The sequence below is a fragment of the Corvus hawaiiensis genome, chromosome 14 (assembly GCF_020740725.1).
Source record: "Corvus hawaiiensis isolate bCorHaw1 chromosome 14, bCorHaw1.pri.cur, whole genome shotgun sequence".
NCBI lineage: Eukaryota > Metazoa > Chordata > Aves > Passeriformes > Corvidae > Corvus > Corvus hawaiiensis.
Window position 1 is genome coordinate 15,356,420 of NC_063226.1, and position 16,213 is coordinate 15,372,632.

General features: G+C 61.2%; 2 protein-coding genes across 2 annotated transcripts; both read right to left on the reverse strand.

Annotated features, from left to right (window-relative positions):
* Positions 1-39: 39 nt before the first annotated feature.
* On the reverse strand, positions 40-7,120 carry LOC125333347 (serine/threonine-protein kinase pim-1-like). Its single transcript, XM_048319209.1, has 9 exons — positions 7,105-7,120; positions 6,656-6,779; positions 3,160-3,597; positions 2,258-2,504; positions 2,079-2,129; positions 1,489-1,855; positions 676-852; positions 269-418; positions 40-79 (listed from the first exon to the last, which is right to left on the reverse strand). Exons 1-8 carry the CDS (start codon positions 7,118-7,120, stop codon positions 312-314), a joined length of 1,527 nt encoding a protein of 508 aa, XP_048175166.1. The 3' UTR covers positions 40-79; positions 269-311.
* A 1,552-nt stretch (positions 7,121-8,672) lies between these two features.
* On the reverse strand, positions 8,673-15,859 carry LOC125333348 (serine/threonine-protein kinase pim-1-like). Its single transcript, XM_048319210.1, has 9 exons — positions 15,844-15,859; positions 15,395-15,518; positions 11,899-12,336; positions 10,985-11,231; positions 10,806-10,856; positions 10,216-10,582; positions 9,403-9,579; positions 8,996-9,145; positions 8,673-8,768 (listed from the first exon to the last, which is right to left on the reverse strand). The coding sequence occupies exons 1-8, from the start codon at positions 15,857-15,859 to the stop codon at positions 9,039-9,041; spliced, it is 1,527 nt and encodes a 508-aa protein (XP_048175167.1). The 3' UTR covers positions 8,673-8,768; positions 8,996-9,038.
* Between the last annotated feature and the right edge of the window lie 354 nt (positions 15,860-16,213).

Genomic DNA, 16,213 nt, shown 5'->3' on the forward strand with positions numbered 1-16,213 from the left:
CACCTGGCACAGCTTCTCCAGGGGCTCCTTCTTCCCTGCGGCTGAGAGCAGGCTGTCAGTGCCCCGCCCAGGGCCCCGGCTGTCAGTGAAGCAGGACAAGCAAAAGCAGCTTGCACGGCGGCCACCAGTGCTGGGAAGAGCAGCTCAGCTCCAGCACAAGGGCTGCGTGTTCCCATCTGACGACCCCTGCGCAGCGATACAGGCAGGGCAAAAAAGCCTGCGTTTCTTAGCTTCTTCTTGCCAAGGCACGTGTGGAGCTGTAACTTACCGGCTCCCTGGATCAAAGTGTGCCTGTGGCTCTCTCCCTTCTTCTACGGATGGTGAATATCCTGCAGCCAAGGATCACACGACAGGTCTTCTAATGAGGGCCTGTCCAAGGAGTGCAGGGACAGACACCATCTGATGAGTTCCTTGCAGTCTGCGGGGAGAAACCAGAAAGCGCCGGTCAGTTGCAGAAGGCTCCTGTCCGCTTTGCCCCACTATTGCCATGCCCAGGCCATGCCATGGCGGCTCCAAGCTGTGCCTGAACTTTCCCATCCATTCTTTGTTTTGGAGGAGAGCAGGAGAGCGGGGCATGTGCCACCTCCTCGGCAGCTGCCAGAGCGGGATGCTCGTGAGCCCGCTGCTGTCTCCCAGCACCGCTATTCCCCCCGTGCCGCAGAGATGAGCATCCACCTTGAGAGAGCCGTTGTGGGAGCGACAGCTGGCCCCAGCTGATGTTCCGGCCCTTCGGGAACGGGTGCTGCCCGCAGACCATCTGGTGCAGCACGATGCCCAGGGACCAGACGGTAGCTGCCTCGCCGTAGTACCAGCCAAAGTGGTTCCATTCCGGGGGGCTGTACGATGGTGTTCCTACGGAATAGAGAGGCAGTTCATTAGGGGGATGCTGCCTGCTCCCGGAGCCTCGCCCCAGCATCCCTGGGCACGCGGGGGCCGCACCAGTGGCACGCGGCGTGACCCGCTGCCCTCTCGCCAGCGCCTGTGACTTGCGGACAAACTGTGGGTTGTAAAAGAAGCCACCGGTGTCGCAAGAGGGCAGCGGAAGCCCTGGCAAGGCCCGAGCATTCCACGCAAAGGGAAAACCCGCTCAGTGCCGGGGGGGAAAAACCATGCCTTCACCCTGCCTGCCTGCATTGCCCCAAAAAACATTCTGAAGCCAAGGCAAACCAGGCAAGCTGAGCAGTCCAAGCCCTTTCTCGCCTGCACACCAAACCGGCGGGTGCACAGCTTCTGGCCCCACCCTCTCTGCTACCCCCACCCACGGGTGTGTTTTTGTCACGCTGGCTGCCCCAGCCCCAGCGCCAGTCCTGGGCAGAGTGGCTGGCGAAGGCTGCCAGCAGCGCTGGAAGATGGCCCCCTGGCCACCCACACTCAAAAGCAACTGGGCTGAACACTCGGTCCTGGCATCAAAAGGGAGAATCCCCGCTGCCACAGCCAGGCTGGGCCGCGAGATGCCGGCACCGGGAGCCTACCCCGGCGGGGACTCACCTGCAAAGCGGGTGTAGGCTGTGTCTTGCAGGTGGGTGCCGCAGCCAAAGTCAATCAATTTGGCCTGGCCGGTGGCCAGGTCAACCAGGATGTTCTCTGGTTTCAGGTCCCTGTGAAGGACCCCGCAGCTGGTGCAGTGCCGCACGGCCTCCAGGACCTGGCGGAAGAGCTCCCGTGCCACCTCCTCTGACAGGAAGCCCCGCTCTCGAATAAAACGAAGCAGGTCCTGAGAGTGCTCCGGCCGCTCCATCACCAGCACCACGTTGTTGGGGAGCTCGAGCCACTCGAGGAGCTGCACCACACCAGGGAAGCCGGTGGACACCTTGTCCAGCAGCACGACCTCGAGTGGTGCGCTGGTGCCGTTGGGCTGCGGGAGGAGCACGATGCCGTCAGTGGGGCTGATGCCGTGCCAGGGCTCGGGAAGGCCCTCGCCCAGCCCGGGATGCTCTGCGCCCTCCGCTGCCCCCACGCCCGCTCTCCCCCGAGGCGTCCTGCCGCCTTCCACCCTCCCGGGCCTCGGCTTATCCCCGCCCGTCACGCCCCGGCTTCTCCCGCTGCCCACCACCCCCCTCCTCCCCCCGCTCACTCACCAGCTCGCCCCAATGACGGATGCGGTTCCGTGGCACCCGTTTGATGGCCACCTGCAAGCCAAGGGAAGCAGCGGGTTGAGCTCGCCGCCCGCCCTGCCGAGCCCCATCCTCCTTCTCCTGCGCCCTCCTCCTCCTCCGCCCCCCCTCCTCCTGCGCCCGCCGCCGGCCCCGCCACTCACCGGGGCGCCGTCCGAGAGCCGCGTCGCCGCGAACACGCTGCCGAAGCCGCCGCGCCCCAGCAGCGAGCCCACCCGGTAGCGCTCCGTCAGGCCCTGCTGCGCCTTCCCTGCCGGCGACACGCGGCTGTCAGCGCTCGGCCCGGCTCCAGAAACGGCCCGCGGCCGCTCCTCAACCGCCCCGGGCCGGGTATCCCCAGATGTTGCCTCTTTCGAAGGGGACACCGGCAGCTCGGGGGCGGGGGCCGCGCTGCCGAGGGGAAGAGCTCGGACCGGGGAAGACGCCGCGGACGCGGCGGGAGCGGCCGCGCCGTCTGTGTCCGCGGCGGGTCCCGGGAGGAGCCGGGGCCGGGGCCGGGGCCGGGGCCGGGGCCGGGGCCGGGGCCGGAGTCGGAGTCGGAGGCGGGCCTGGGGCCGGGGCCGGAGTCGGACCAGCCGGAGCCAGAGGCTGGCAATGCTGCCCAAGAGGCAGGCACTGATGCCCGCCCAGCAGCGCCACCGCCAGTACGGCAAGAGCCGGGCGGAGGCGAGACCGCGGCGGGACGCCCGGGGGCGGGGAGGGCGCAGCCCCGCCCGGGGCCGCGGGCGGGCCGGGCGCATGGCCCGGCCTGGCATGGGGAGAGGGAGGCCGCGGAAGGGGCGGAGGGGGTGGAGCACTGAAGGGAGAGCGGGACAGGGGATGCGGGACGCTGGGAGAAGGAGAGGAGGAGCAGGAGAAGGAACGCGGAGGCTCTGGAGAACCGCTGCTTTTGTGTTGCTCTTCTGCTGCTGCCGCTGCTGCCGCTGCCGCCGCTGCCGCTGAAGCGCTGGGAGCGTTTGTCCGCGTGTCCGTGTGTCTGTTGCCCGGGTGTCCGTTTTTCCGCCGCGCGCCCCGCGGCCGAGCCCCGCGCGCCCCGGGCCAGCACGGGCCGCTGCGCTCCGGGGCCGAAGCGGAGTCACGGAGCATCTCTTCCTCCCGCAGCCGCGCCACACGCACCGTCTTGTTTAGCTTCCTCTTCACCAGATTGTAACTCTTCCTTGCGGCAGTCTTGCAACTTGCCCCTGCTGCTCGCTCGCCCCGCGCCGCGGTCTCTTGCTCACGAGCAAGCAAAGCGCTGTCCGCACTTTTTGCCTGGAGCAGAGCAAAGTGCTGAATGAGGCGCCTGCCAGCGCCAGGCGGAGCCAGCCCCGTGGGAGGGCAGAGCAGGACGTGAGGAGGGAGACGTGCGGCCCCTGCGGGGCGCAGCGCTGCTCCCCGGCCGCTCGGCGTGGGCAGTGGGAGCGGCGGGGCCGTGCCCGGCGCGGTGCCCTCGTCGCCAGGGCTGTTGCTATTTTCTTGTCCGGTTCCAGGTGAAAATCGGAGACTGCCGATAGGAGGATTCAAGGAAAAGAATGGAAACACTCTTTTTGCCGAGTTCTGATGCCAGTCCAATAGAGCAGCTCAGCTCTCAGCTGTCTGCCTCCTCCCTGCCAATCCAGCACTTTCAGCCGGGAGCAAAGGCCCTCTCTGCAAAGAAACTGCAGGCTGGTTTCCTTCTCCTGCTGTTCATTGACACAGGTAGAAAAGCAGACTAGTTTGGATGCTGAGTCTGTCCAAACAGACAGTGAACTTTGCCATGTGAAGCCAAGACACGGAGTCTTGAGCCCTGCGACAGTGTCATGGGAATCACCTTTGTTGCTTCTGCTGTCTATTGTCACTGCTGAGGGTGCAGTCCCATGGGAGCACATGCCCTGTCTCTAGAAGCCAGAGCCGAGCAATGCACTGGGCTCTAAAATCTTCCGTTGGCAGGCTTCTGGTGTCTCCAGCATTGCTTTCAAAGCCAAACAGGGAGAAGGCAAACTGTGTGTAGCTAATGATACTGTAGAGTGTCTCAAACTTGCTAAGTCCTAGGTCTTCTAGGTAAGATCAGTTTGGAATGACGGTGGGGTAGAACTAGTGCAAGACAGAAAAGGGGAGCCTAGAAGGGAAGCAATTAATAGTATACGGGAACATCTTGGGCTGTTTCTTTCCGTTTGCATGTCACTTCTGGGAAGCTGTTTTGCTTTTGCAAGAATCTTGCCCACAGTGATGTCTGCTCTTTCCAAGACCCTTTCCTGGAGACCTTGCTCGAGCTCCTGTCACAAGATGTGCCATCACGTGCAGCTTCTCTTGGCTTGCCACACTGTGCGTGCAGCACGACTCTTGCAGCAAAGCCGGACCAAGGTTTTGAGAGCTTGACAACTTGTCCTTTCTCCTCCTGGTGGGCTAGCGAGTTGTGCGGTGGGTAAGGTTTCCGTCGTTACTGTTCTAGGCTAAGGAAACAGGAGGAGGGGGTAGCAGCAGTTGTTAGGCTGGCTGAATGGAGAGAAAGAATCTCCGGAGCCTGCAGCCAGAAGTGGAGAGCTGTGGGCTAATCCTTCCAAGCTCTCAGTGGACATCTTGCAAGTGACCTGGAACGTGAGAATGGTCTGACAGAGGCGGTTGGTTTCTGAGTTCAGCGTAGATGCTTGCACATCTGGTGCGTTGGTGCGCAAATCAAGAGTACAATCGGTTCATGGGAAGCACCAGAAGAAGCTGGAGCTCTCCGAGCAGACGACTGAAAGAATCTGCAAAGGAGAAATGTGGGAAATGACTTGGTGTACCTTGCCTGGAAGAAGGGTAGTTTTTTCTAATAATTCCTAATCCGTTCCCTTGGCTTTTGACTTTCTTAACAAGGCCGTTTGCATCCCCGATTCAGCACGAAGCCAGAGGCCCGGGCTTACGGAAGCGCGCCAAAGATTCCTCCGCAGTGACGCTCAGGTGGAAAGAGGAGCGGGGCGCCTGAGCAGCCTCCGGGGAAGCATCCCGCGAGGTGCAATTTGCGCCGTGCTGGGAGAGGAGGAGGGGGAGAAGGATGGGCCGTGCGTGGCAGCAGCAGCAAGTTTGGGCCGCAGGACATTGCGCCTGCGCCGCTGCCCCACAATGGGCGGGCGTGTCCCCGGGGCTGCGGCCCCGGCACCGCGTCCGCTGAGCTGCCGACGCTGCGGGAGCTCCCCGGGCTGGGCTGGGGTTCCCGCTGGGACTGGGCAGCAGGCTGTGCTCTCACTGTGGTCAGCAGCAGCGGCACGTACCTCTGGACATCCACGTCTCCTGCTGCTGGGAAGAAGCAATGAAGCGAGTGCAGAAGTTCTGCTTCCTCTTTCTCCCGGTGGAGTTTTTCGTTTCATTCCACACTCCAGAGGCAATTTCTGTGCTGGCCTCTGTCAGCTGATTCTATTTCAAGAGCACCAGCAACAGGGCTGCGTTTGAGCGCTGTGAATGTGGCCTGTATGGCTTTCATTCTCCTCGCCTTAGTGCTCAGGGGTGGTGGGCATTCCAGTATCTGCTGATCCTTATGCCTGCGACAAAAAGACTGACTTCGCTGTCGTGAAAGCACCGTGGATAGGCCTGCTTGAAAGCGGCAGTTGCAGTTTGGCTGAAAAATGCAGGTGGCAGCCGGAAGGGGTGCCACAGCAGCCGTGGGGTCCAATTCACAAGGCAGAGGCAACAGCAGCCTCCTGACGGCGCATCACGGTGAATGAAAGGGTGCAGAAACCCGATCATTTCTTTCTCTGAAGTTTGCTTCGGGAATGTACAGGCAGGCTCTGAGGAACCAGGGCTGTTTGTGGGGGAGTGTTGTTGTGATCAAGAGATTCAATTAGAAAAAGAAGGTGTTACGCATTTTGAGTCTTGACTTCAGTGCTTAGTCAGAAAGACCCAGTAGAGTAAGAAAACACCGGGAACTTGCAACTGGGAGAACACAGAGCGTTTCGTTAGAAAGCAAGGACTATTCAGTCAAGGCAGGAGAGATGGAACAAAGTTTTTAAAAATGTAACAAGTAGCAGGTGCACAATAGTTTGCAGAAAGAAGTATTACACAAGCATTTATCTTTGGGAGAAAAGTCTGATGTTGCTGTTAGGGACTTGATCACGACTATTATTGGTTAGCAAGCTTATTAACAATTTTACTATTGGCTATCCAGGCTCACACTATTCTAACCCGATGGTGAAAAGATTATAAAAGCTATCGACACTTTTAATAAACGTCTCTGGTTATAGCCCGACTGGCGACCGCATTTCTTTGATGCGTTGCACAAGCAACGTGACTGACACTTTCGCTCTCCGTGCTCGTTCCGCAGCCACGGGTACAAAGACATTATGGGAACCCTTGTGCAGACAGAGCCTTCTATCCCTGCAGAACGCAGCGCGGCGGGTGGGGGCGGTTGGCGGGCAGCGAGCCCCGGGCAGCAGGCGAGATCCGGCTCCGCACCTGCCGGGCCCTGCTAAGGCTCAATGCCGGCTCCTCTGCAACAGCAAAGACCTTGAGCCTTGTCACTGCCCAGAGGGGCAGTGCTGGCCCGGCCGCACAGCTCGTTTTCCCCACAACTTGCAGGAGGTGAGAAGGCAACACTTGCAAACACTGACTGCGAGCCGCAGCGCCGGCTGCGCACCATTAACCTCAGCTCTGGGACCACTGTCTGCCCCAAGCTCCGGGGGATGCGGTGGGAGCCCGGCTGGGCTCTGCCCTGGGGCCATCCTCCAGTGACAGCTGCAAACAGGGAGCATTTAGTTGCCACCAAGAGCCCAGCCACGCGTGGAGGGGAGCTGGTGCAGGTGCGGCCTGCGCTGTTGCCTGCTGTGCTCTGGGGCTGCTGCTCCCCGCAGAGGGAACTGCACTGGCGTGCCAGAGGAGACAAAGAAGCTTCAGCTTAAGCCGAACTGAGCTGGGTGGCTGGGCTGGCAGGAGTGGGGAGGGTCAAGGGCATTCACAGAGCTCATCCTGCTGCAAGGACGAGGAAAAGTGGCAGTGGGAAGCTAACAGTGAGGAGAGCTGAGGCCTGGAGGGCAGCTCTTGAATGACACTCAGGTCTCACCGGACCTCTGAGACATTGCTGTTCTTCTGCCAGTGACAGGATGAGTCCCTAAACCTGGGGCTCGCTCCTCCTCCTCGTGGTCAGGGGCATCAAGGAAGGCTACAGTGCGACAGAGACCACCCTGAGCTGGCAACTCACTGGGGGAAAAGAGGGAGGGAGCACTTGTGAACTAAAGGGCAGGTGGGGCAGAGAACTGTTCAGAGAAGGGCTGAGCTAAAGCTTGAGCAAGCTGAGAAACGTCATTTGGGGTCATCCCACATTGATTTCATTTCACAAGTTATTGAACAAGTTTATTTGGGGCGGGGGGGGTGTCATGTTTTCCCCTGGAGGCGTGCACTCTGCAGGCTTGAGCTGCGTTGCCGAAATGCTCGGGCACGTCTCTGCTGCAGCTCACACCGGTTCTTCTTTGGCTTCTTCCGGCCCGGTGCTGAGCCGCAGCAGAGCCCTGGCGGAGCCCAGAGCAGCCTCAGCATCCACAGAGCCCGGCTGCAAGGAGAGAAAGCAGAAACCGCCCGTCACGTGAAGGCTGCTGTCCCCCTTGTCCCAGCCGCCCGCGGTGCCCAGGCCGTGCTGGCCGTGCTCAGAGCGGTGCCCGAAGCCGCCCGTCCCTGCTGCCTTTGGCAGGAGAGCAGGATGGCAGGACACGTGCCACCACCCGCAGCCAGCCGTGGCAGATCCACCTCCTCAGCAGCTGCCCAGAGCGGGATGCTCCTGTGCTCGCTGCCATCTCCCAAAAGCCCTTATCCCACCCGTGCCAAGAAGACGGGGACCCACCGCACGCCACCCGCCGCCGGAAGAAAAGCTGCTCCCAAGCGATGTCCTCGGCCTTCTCCAAGGCCACGTCCCATCCACGCCGCAGCTGGTCCCAAGCACTTCCCGATCCAGACTGGACACCACCTACAACGCTTCCTCGAAGAAAAACAAACAACAAATTAATGAAAAGGGATTACAGACCAAAAGGAGAAACAAGAAAAAAGGTCAAAAATCTTCTCTCTGTCGGGGGCCTGAGGAAGGCCCAACCTTCCCTACATGCTGGGGAAAAACCCACCCACGGGCGAGGGAAGCCCACGCTTTCTCCCTTCCCCCCTGCACTGCCCCCCAACAGGCACGGCGAGCCCGAAGCAAACAAGGGGAGTGGAGCAGCCCGAGCCCTTCCTTTCCCGCAAAACAAAGCAGCCCGTGCACAGCTCCTGGAGCGCCACCTCTGCTCCTGCCATGGGGGCTTGTTTGTGTCGGGCTGGCTGCCCCAGCCCCAGCCCCAGCCCCAGCCCGGGGAACAGTGGGTGGTGGGGGCTGTTGGCAGGGCCAGGGGCCGACTCCCATTTCGTAAGCACCCCAGCCCATCCCGCCCGCCCCGCCGAAAAGCAGCTTGGCAGCCGGCTGAAGAATTAGTTGCATCCGCCCCAGCAAAGGGGGGAACCTTTGCTTCCCGGCCAGGCCGTGCAATGCCCAAATCTGGGAGCATCCCCCTGGGTGTGGACTCATCTGTAAATTCGCTGTGGAGCCTGGCTTTGAAGAAGGTGCCAGAATCAAAGCCCATCATCTTCAGCTTGCCGGTGGCCAGGTCGAGGAAGAGCTCGTCATCCTTGACGTCGTCCTCCATGTCTCCAGACGCAGCAGCCCCACCTGGCACAGCTTCTCCAGGGGCTCCTTCTTCCCTGCGGCTGAGAGCAGGCTGTCAGTGCCCCGCCCAGGGCCCCGGCTGTCAGTGAAGCAGGACAAGCAAAAGCAGCTTGCACGGCGGCCACCAGTGCTGGGAAGAGCAGCTCAGCTCCAGCACAAGGGCTGCGTGTTCCCATCTGACGACCCCTGCGCAGCGATACAGGCAGGGCAAAAAAGCCTGCGTTTCTTGGCTTCTTCTTGCCAAGGCACGTGTGGAGCTGTAACTTACCGGCTCCCTGGATCAAAGTGTGCCTGTGGCTCTCTCCCTTCTTCTACGGATGGTGAATATCCTGCAGCCAAGGATCACACGACAGGTCTTCTAATGAGGGCCTGTCCAAGGAGTGCAGGGACAGACACCATCTGATGAGTTCCTTGCAGTCTGCGGGGAGAAACCAGAAAGCGCCGGTCAGTTGCAGAAGGCTCCTGTCCGCTTTGCCCCACTATTGCCATGCCCAGGCCATGCCATGGCGGCTCCAAGCTGTGCCTGAACTTTCCCATCCATTCTTTGTTTTGGAGGAGAGCAGGAGAGCGGGGCATGTGCCACCTCCTCGGCAGCTGCCAGAGCGGGATGCTCGTGAGCCTGCTGCTGTCTCCCAGCACCGCTATTCCCCCCGTGCCGCAGAGATGAGCATCCACCTTGAGAGAGCCGTTGTGGGAGCGACAGCTGGCCCCAGCTGATGTTCCGGCCCTTCGGGAACGGGTGCTGCCCGCAGACCATCTGGTGCAGCACGATGCCCAGGGACCAGACGGTAGCTGCCTCGCCGTAGTACCAGCCAAAGTGGTTCCATTCCGGGGGGCTGTACGATGGTGTTCCTACGGAATAGAGAGGCAGTTCATTAGGGGGATGCTGCCTGCTCCCGGAGCCTCGCCCCAGCATCCCTGGGCACGCGGGGGCCGCACCAGTGGCACGCGGCGTGACCCGCTGCCCTCTCGCCAGCGCCTGTGACTTGCGGACAAACTGTGGGTTGTAAAAGAAGCCACCGGTGTCGCAAGAGGGCAGCGGAAGCCCTGGCAAGGCCCGAGCATTCCACGCAAAGGGAAAACCCGCTCAGTGCCGGGGGGGAAAAACCATGCCTTCACCCTGCCTGCCTGCATTGCCCCAAAAAACATTCTGAAGCCAAGGCAAACCAGGCAAGCTGAGCAGTCCAAGCCCTTTCTCGCCTGCACACCAAACCGGCGGGTGCACAGCTTCTGGCCCCACCCTCTCTGCTACCCCCACCCACGGGTGTGTTTTTGTCACGCTGGCTGCCCCAGCCCCAGCGCCAGTCCTGGGCAGAGTGGCTGGCGAAGGCTGCCAGCAGCGCTGGAAGATGGCCCCCTGGCCACCCACACTCAAAAGCAACTGGGCTGAACACTCGGTCCTGGCATCAAAAGGGAGAATCCCCGCTGCCACAGCCAGGCTGGGCCGCGAGATGCCGGCACCGGGAGCCTACCCCGGCGGGGACTCACCTGCAAAGCGGGTGTAGGCTGTGTCTTGCAGGTGGGTGCCGCAGCCAAAGTCAATCAATTTGGCCTGGCCGGTGGCCAGGTCAACCAGGATGTTCTCTGGTTTCAGGTCCCTGTGAAGGACCCCGCAGCTGGTGCAGTGCCGCACGGCCTCCAGGACCTGGCGGAAGAGCTCCCGTGCCACCTCCTCTGACAGGAAGCCCCGCTCTCGAATAAAACGAAGCAGGTCCTGAGAGTGCTCCGGCCGCTCCATCACCAGCACCACGTTGTTGGGGAGCTCGAGCCACTCGAGGAGCTGCACCACACCAGGGAAGCCGGTGGACACCTTGTCCAGCAGCACGACCTCGAGTGGTGCGCTGGTGCCGTTGGGCTGCGGGAGGAGCACGATGCCGTCAGTGGGGCTGATGCCGTGCCAGGGCTCGGGAAGGCCCTCGCCCAGCCCGGGATGCTCTGCGCCCTCCGCTGCCCCCACGCCCGCTCTCCCCCGAGGCGTCCTGCCGCCTTCCACCCTCCCGGGCCTCGGCTTATCCCCGCCCGTCACGCCCCGGCTTCTCCCGCTGCCCACCACCCCCCTCCTCCCCCCGCTCACTCACCAGCTCGCCCCAATGACGGATGCGGTTCCGTGGCACCCGTTTGATGGCCACCTGCAAGCCAAGGGAAGCAGCGGGTTGAGCTCGCCGCCCGCCCTGCCGAGCCCCATCCTCCTTCTCCTGCGCCCTCCTCCTCCTCCGCCCCCCCTCCTCCTGCGCCCGCCGCCGGCCCCGCCACTCACCGGGGCGCCGTCCGAGAGCCGCGTCGCCGCGAACACGCTGCCGAAGCCGCCGCGCCCCAGCAGCGAGCCCACCCGGTAGCGCTCCGTCAGGCCCTGCTGCGCCTTCCCTGCCGGCGACACGCGGCTGTCAGCGCTCGGCCCGGCTCCAGAAACGGCCCGCGGCCGCTCCTCAACCGCCCCGGGCCGGGTATCCCCAGATGTTGCCTCTTTCGAAGGGGACACCGGCAGCTCGGGGGCGGGGGCCGCGCTGCCGAGGGGAAGAGCTCGGACCGGGGAAGACGCCGCGGACGCGGCGGGAGCGGCCGCGCCGTCTGTGTCCGCGGCGGGTCCCGGGAGGAGCCGGGGCCGGGGCCGGGGCCGGGGCCGGGGCCGGGGCCGGGGCCGGGGCCGGAGTCGGAGTCGGAGGCGGGCCTGGGGCCGGGGCCGGGGCCGGAGTCGGACCAGCCGGAGCCAGAGGCTGGCAATGCTGCCCAAGAGGCAGGCACTGATGCCCGCCCAGCAGCGCCACCGCCAGTACGGCAAGAGCCGGGCGGAGGCGAGACCGCGGCGGGACGCCCGGGGGCGGGGAGGGCGCAGCCCCGCCCGGGGCCGCGGGCGGGCCGGGCGCATGGCCCGGCCTGGCATGGGGAGAGGGAGGCCGCGGAAGGGGCGGAGGGGGTGGAGCACTGAAGGGAGAGCGGGACAGGGGATGCGGGACGCTGGGAGAAGGAGAGGAGGAGCAGGAGAAGGAACGCGGAGGCTCTGGAGAACCGCTGCTTTTGTGTTGCTCTTCTGCTGCTGCCGCTGCTGCCGCTGCCGCCGCTGCCGCTGAAGCGCTGGGAGCGTTTGTCCGCGTGTCCGTGTGTCTGTTGCCCGGGTGTCCGTTTTTCCGCCGCGCGCCCCGCGGCCGAGCCCCGCGCGCCCCGGGCCAGCACGGGCCGCTGCGCTCCGGGGCCGAAGCGGAGTCACGGAGCATCTCTTCCTCCCGCAGCCGCGCCACACGCACCGTCTTGTTTAGCTTCCTCTTCACCAGATTGTAACTCTTCCTTGCGGCAGTCTTGCAACTTGCCCCTGCTGCTCGCTCGCCCCGCGCCGCGGTCTCTTGCTCACGAGCAAGCAAAGCGCTGTCCGCACTTTTTGCCTGGAGCAGAGCAAAGTGCTGAATGAGGCGCCTGCCAGCGCCAGGCGGAGCCAGCCCCGTGGGAGGGCAGAGCAGGACGTGAGGAGGGAGACGTGCGGCCCCTGCGGGGCGCAGCGCTGCTCCCCGGCCGCTCGGCGTGGGCAGTGGGAGCGGCGGGGCCGTGCCCGGCGCGGTGCCCTCGTCGCCAGGGCTGTTGCTATTTTCTTGTCCGGTTCCAGGTGAAAATCGGAGACTGCCGATAGGAGGATTCAAGGAAAAGAATGGAAACACTCTTTTTGCCGAGTTCTGATGCCAGTCCAATAGAGCAGCTCAGCTCTCAGCTGTCTGCCTCCTCCCTGCCAATCCAGCACTTTCAGCCGGGAGCAAAGGCCCTCTCTGCAAAGAAACTGCAGGCTGGTTTCCTTCTCCTGCTGTTCATTGACACAGGTAGAAAAGCAGACTAGTTTGGATGCTGAGTCTGTCCAAACAGACAGTGAACTTTGCCATGTGAAGCCAAGACACGGAGTCTTGAGCCCTGCGACAGTGTCATGGGAATCACCTTTGTTGCTTCTGCTGTCTATTGTCACTGCTGAGGGTGCAGTCCCATGGGAGCACATGCCCTGTCTCTAGAAGCCAGAGCCGAGCAATGCACTGGGCTCTAAAATCTTCCGTTGGCAGGCTTCTGGTGTCTCCAGCATTGCTTTCAAAGCCAAACAGGGAGAAGGCAAACTGTGTGTAGCTAATGATACTGTAGAGTGTCTCAAACTTGCTAAGTCCTAGGTCTTCTAGGTAAGATCAGTTTGGAATGACGGTGGGGTAGAACTAGTGCAAGACAGAAAAGGGGAGCCTAGAAGGGAAGCAATTAATAGTATACGGGAACATCTTGGGCTGTTTCTTTCCGTTTGCATGTCACTTCTGGGAAGCTGTTTTGCTTTTGCAAGAATCTTGCCCACAGTGATGTCTGCTCTTTCCAAGACCCTTTCCTGGAGACCTTGCTCGAGCTCCTGTCACAAGATGTGCCATCACGTGCAGCTTCTCTTGGCTTGCCACACTGTGCGTGCAGCACGACTCTTGCAGCAAAGCCGGACCAAGGTTTTGAGAGCTTGACAACTTGTCCTTTCTCCTCCTGGTGGGCTAGCGAGTTGTGCGGTGGGTAAGGTTTCCGTCGTTACTGTTCTAGGCTAAGGAAACAGGAGGAGGGGGTAGCAGCAGTTGTTAGGCTGGCTGAATGGAGAGAAAGAATCTCCGGAGCCTGCAGCCAGAAGTGGAGAGCTGTGGGCTAATCCTTCCAAGCTCTCAGTGGACATCTTGCAAGTGACCTGGAACGTGAGAATGGTCTGACAGAGGCGGTTGGTTTCTGAGTTCAGCGTAGATGCTTGCACATCTGGTGCGTTGGTGCGCAAATCAAGAGTACAATCGGTTCATGGGAAGCACCAGAAGAAGCTGGAGCTCTCCGAGCAGACGACTGAAAGAATCTGCAAAGGAGAAATGTGGGAAATGACTTGGTGTACCTTGCCTGGAAGAAGGGTAGTTTTTTCTAATAATTCCTAATCCGTTCCCTTGGCTTTTGACTTTCTTAACAAGGCCGTTTGCATCCCCGATTCAGCACGAAGCCAGAGGCCCGGGCTTACGGAAGCGCGCCAAAGATTCCTCCGCAGTGACGCTCAGGTGGAAAGAGGAGCGGGGCGCCTGAGCAGCCTCCGGGGAAGCATCCCGCGAGGTGCAATTTGCGCCGTGCTGGGAGAGGAGGAGGGGGAGAAGGATGGGCCGTGCGTGGCAGCAGCAGCAAGTTTGGGCCGCAGGACATTGCGCCTGCGCCGCTGCCCCACAATGGGCGGGCGTGTCCCCGGGGCTGCGGCCCCGGCACCGCGTCCGCTGAGCTGCCGACGCTGCGGGAGCTCCCCGGGCTGGGCTGGGGTTCCCGCTGGGACTGGGCAGCAGGCTGTGCTCTCACTGTGGTCAGCAGCAGCGGCACGTACCTCTGGACATCCACGTCTCCTGCTGCTGGGAAGAAGCAATGAAGCGAGTGCAGAAGTTCTGCTTCCTCTTTCTCCCGGTGGAGTTTTTCGTTTCATTCCACACTCCAGAGGCAATTTCTGTGCTGGCCTCTGTCAGCTGATTCTATTTCAAGAGCACCAGCAACAGGGCTGCGTTTGAGCGCTGTGAATGTGGCCTGTATGGCTTTCATTCTCCTCGCCTTAGTGCTCAGGGGTGGTGGGCATTCCAGTATCTGCTGATCCTTATGCCTGCGACAAAAAGACTGACTTCGCTGTCGTGAAAGCACCGTGGATAGGCCTGCTTGAAAGCGGCAGTTGCAGTTTGGCTGAAAAATGCAGGTGGCAGCCGGAAGGGGTGCCACAGCAGCCGTGGGGTCCAATTCACAAGGCAGAGGCAACAGCAGCCTCCTGACGGCGCATCACGGTGAATGAAAGGGTGCAGAAACCCGATCATTTCTTTCTCTGAAGTTTGCTTCGGGAATGTACAGGCAGGCTCTGAGGAACCAGGGCTGTTTGTGGGGGAGTGTTGTTGTGATCAAGAGATTCAATTAGAAAAAGAAGGTGTTACGCATTTTGAGTCTTGACTTCAGTGCTTAGTCAGAAAGACCCAGTAGAGTAAGAAAACACCGGGAACTTGCAACTGGGAGAACACAGAGCGTTTCGTTAGAAAGCAAGGACTATTCAGTCAAGGCAGGAGAGATGGAACAAAGTTTTTAAAAATGTAACAAGTAGCAGGTGCACAATAGTTTGCAGAAAGAAGTATTACACAAGCATTTATCTTTGGGAGAAAAGTCTGATGTTGCTGTTAGGGACTTGATCACGACTATTATTGGTTAGCAAGCTTATTAACAATTTTACTATTGGCTATCCAGGCTCACACTATTCTAACCCGATGGTGAAAAGATTATAAAAGCTATCGACACTTTTAATAAACGTCTCTGGTTATAGCCCGACTGGCGACCGCATTTCTTTGATGCGTTGCACAAGCAACGTGACTGACACTTTCGCTCTCCGTGCTCGTTCCGCAGCCACGGGTACAAAGACATTATGGGAACCCTTGTGCAGACAGAGCCTTCTATCCCTGCAGAACGCAGCGCGGCGGGTGGGGGCGGTTGGCGGGCAGCGAGCCCCGGGCAGCAGGCGAGATCCGGCTCCGCACCTGCCGGGCCCTGCTAAGGCTCAATGCCGGCTCCTCTGCAACAGCAAAGACCTTGAGCCTTGTCACTGCCCAGAGGGGCAGTGCTGGCCCGGCCGCACAGCTCGTTTTCCCCACAACTTGCAGGAGGTGAGAAGGCAACACTTGCAAACACTGACTGCGAGCCGCAGCGCCGGCTGCGCACCATTAACCTCAGCTCTGGGACCACTGTCTGCCCCAAGCTCCGGGGGATGCGGTGGGAGCCCGGCTGGGCTCTGCCCTGGGGCCATCCTCCAGTGACAGCTGCAAACAGGGAGCATTTAGTTGCCACCAAGAGCCCAGCCACGCGTGGAGGGGAGCTGGTGCAGGTGCGGCCTGCGCTGTTGCCTGCTGTGCTCTGGGGCTGCTGCTCCCCGCAGAGGGAACTGCACTGGCGTGCCAGAGGAGACAAAGAAGCTTCAGCTTAAGCCGAACTGAGCTGGGTGGCTGGGCTGGCAGGAGTGGGGAGGGTCAAGGGCATTCACAGAGCTCATCCTGCTGCAAGGACGAGGAAAAGTGGCAGTGGGAAGCTAACAGTGAGGAGAGCTGAGGCCTGGAGGGCAGCTCTTGAATGACACTCAGGTCTCACCGGACCTCTGAGACATTGCTGTTCTTCTGCCAGTGACAGGATGAGTCCCTAAACCTGGGGCTCGCTCCTCCTCCTCGTGGTCAGGGGCATCAAGGAAGGCTACAGTGCGACAGAGACCACCCTGAGCTGGCAACTCACTGGGGGAAAAGAGGGAGGGAGCACTTGTGAACTAAAGGGCAGGTGGGGCAGAGAACTGTTCAGAGAAGGGCTGAGCTAAAGCTTGAGCAAGCTGAGAAACGTCATTTGGGGTCATCCCACATTGATTTCATTTCACAAGTTATTGAACAAGTTTATTTGGGGCGGGGGGGGTGTCATGTTTTCCCCTGGAGGCGTGCACTCTGCAGGCTTGAGCTGCGTTGCCGAAATGCTC

Bases quoted from the DNA above. Each gene is read 5' to 3' on its own strand.
- LOC125333348 (XM_048319210.1), bottom strand. The intron at 10,857-10,984 runs GTGAGTGGCGGG...CTTGGCTTGCAG, and splicing joins GGCTCTCGGACGGCGCCCCG to GTGGCCATCAAACGGGTGCC. The intron at 9,146-9,402 runs GTGGATGCTCAT...TTCTCCCCGCAG, and splicing joins CCCACAACGGCTCTCTCAAG to ACTGCAAGGAACTCATCAGA.
- LOC125333347 (XM_048319209.1), bottom strand. The intron at 1,856-2,078 runs GTGAGTGAGCGG...CTCCTCCCGCAG, and splicing joins TCCGTCATTGGGGCGAGCTG to CCCAACGGCACCAGCGCACC. The intron at 419-675 runs GTGGATGCTCAT...TTCTCCCCGCAG, and splicing joins CCCACAACGGCTCTCTCAAG to ACTGCAAGGAACTCATCAGA.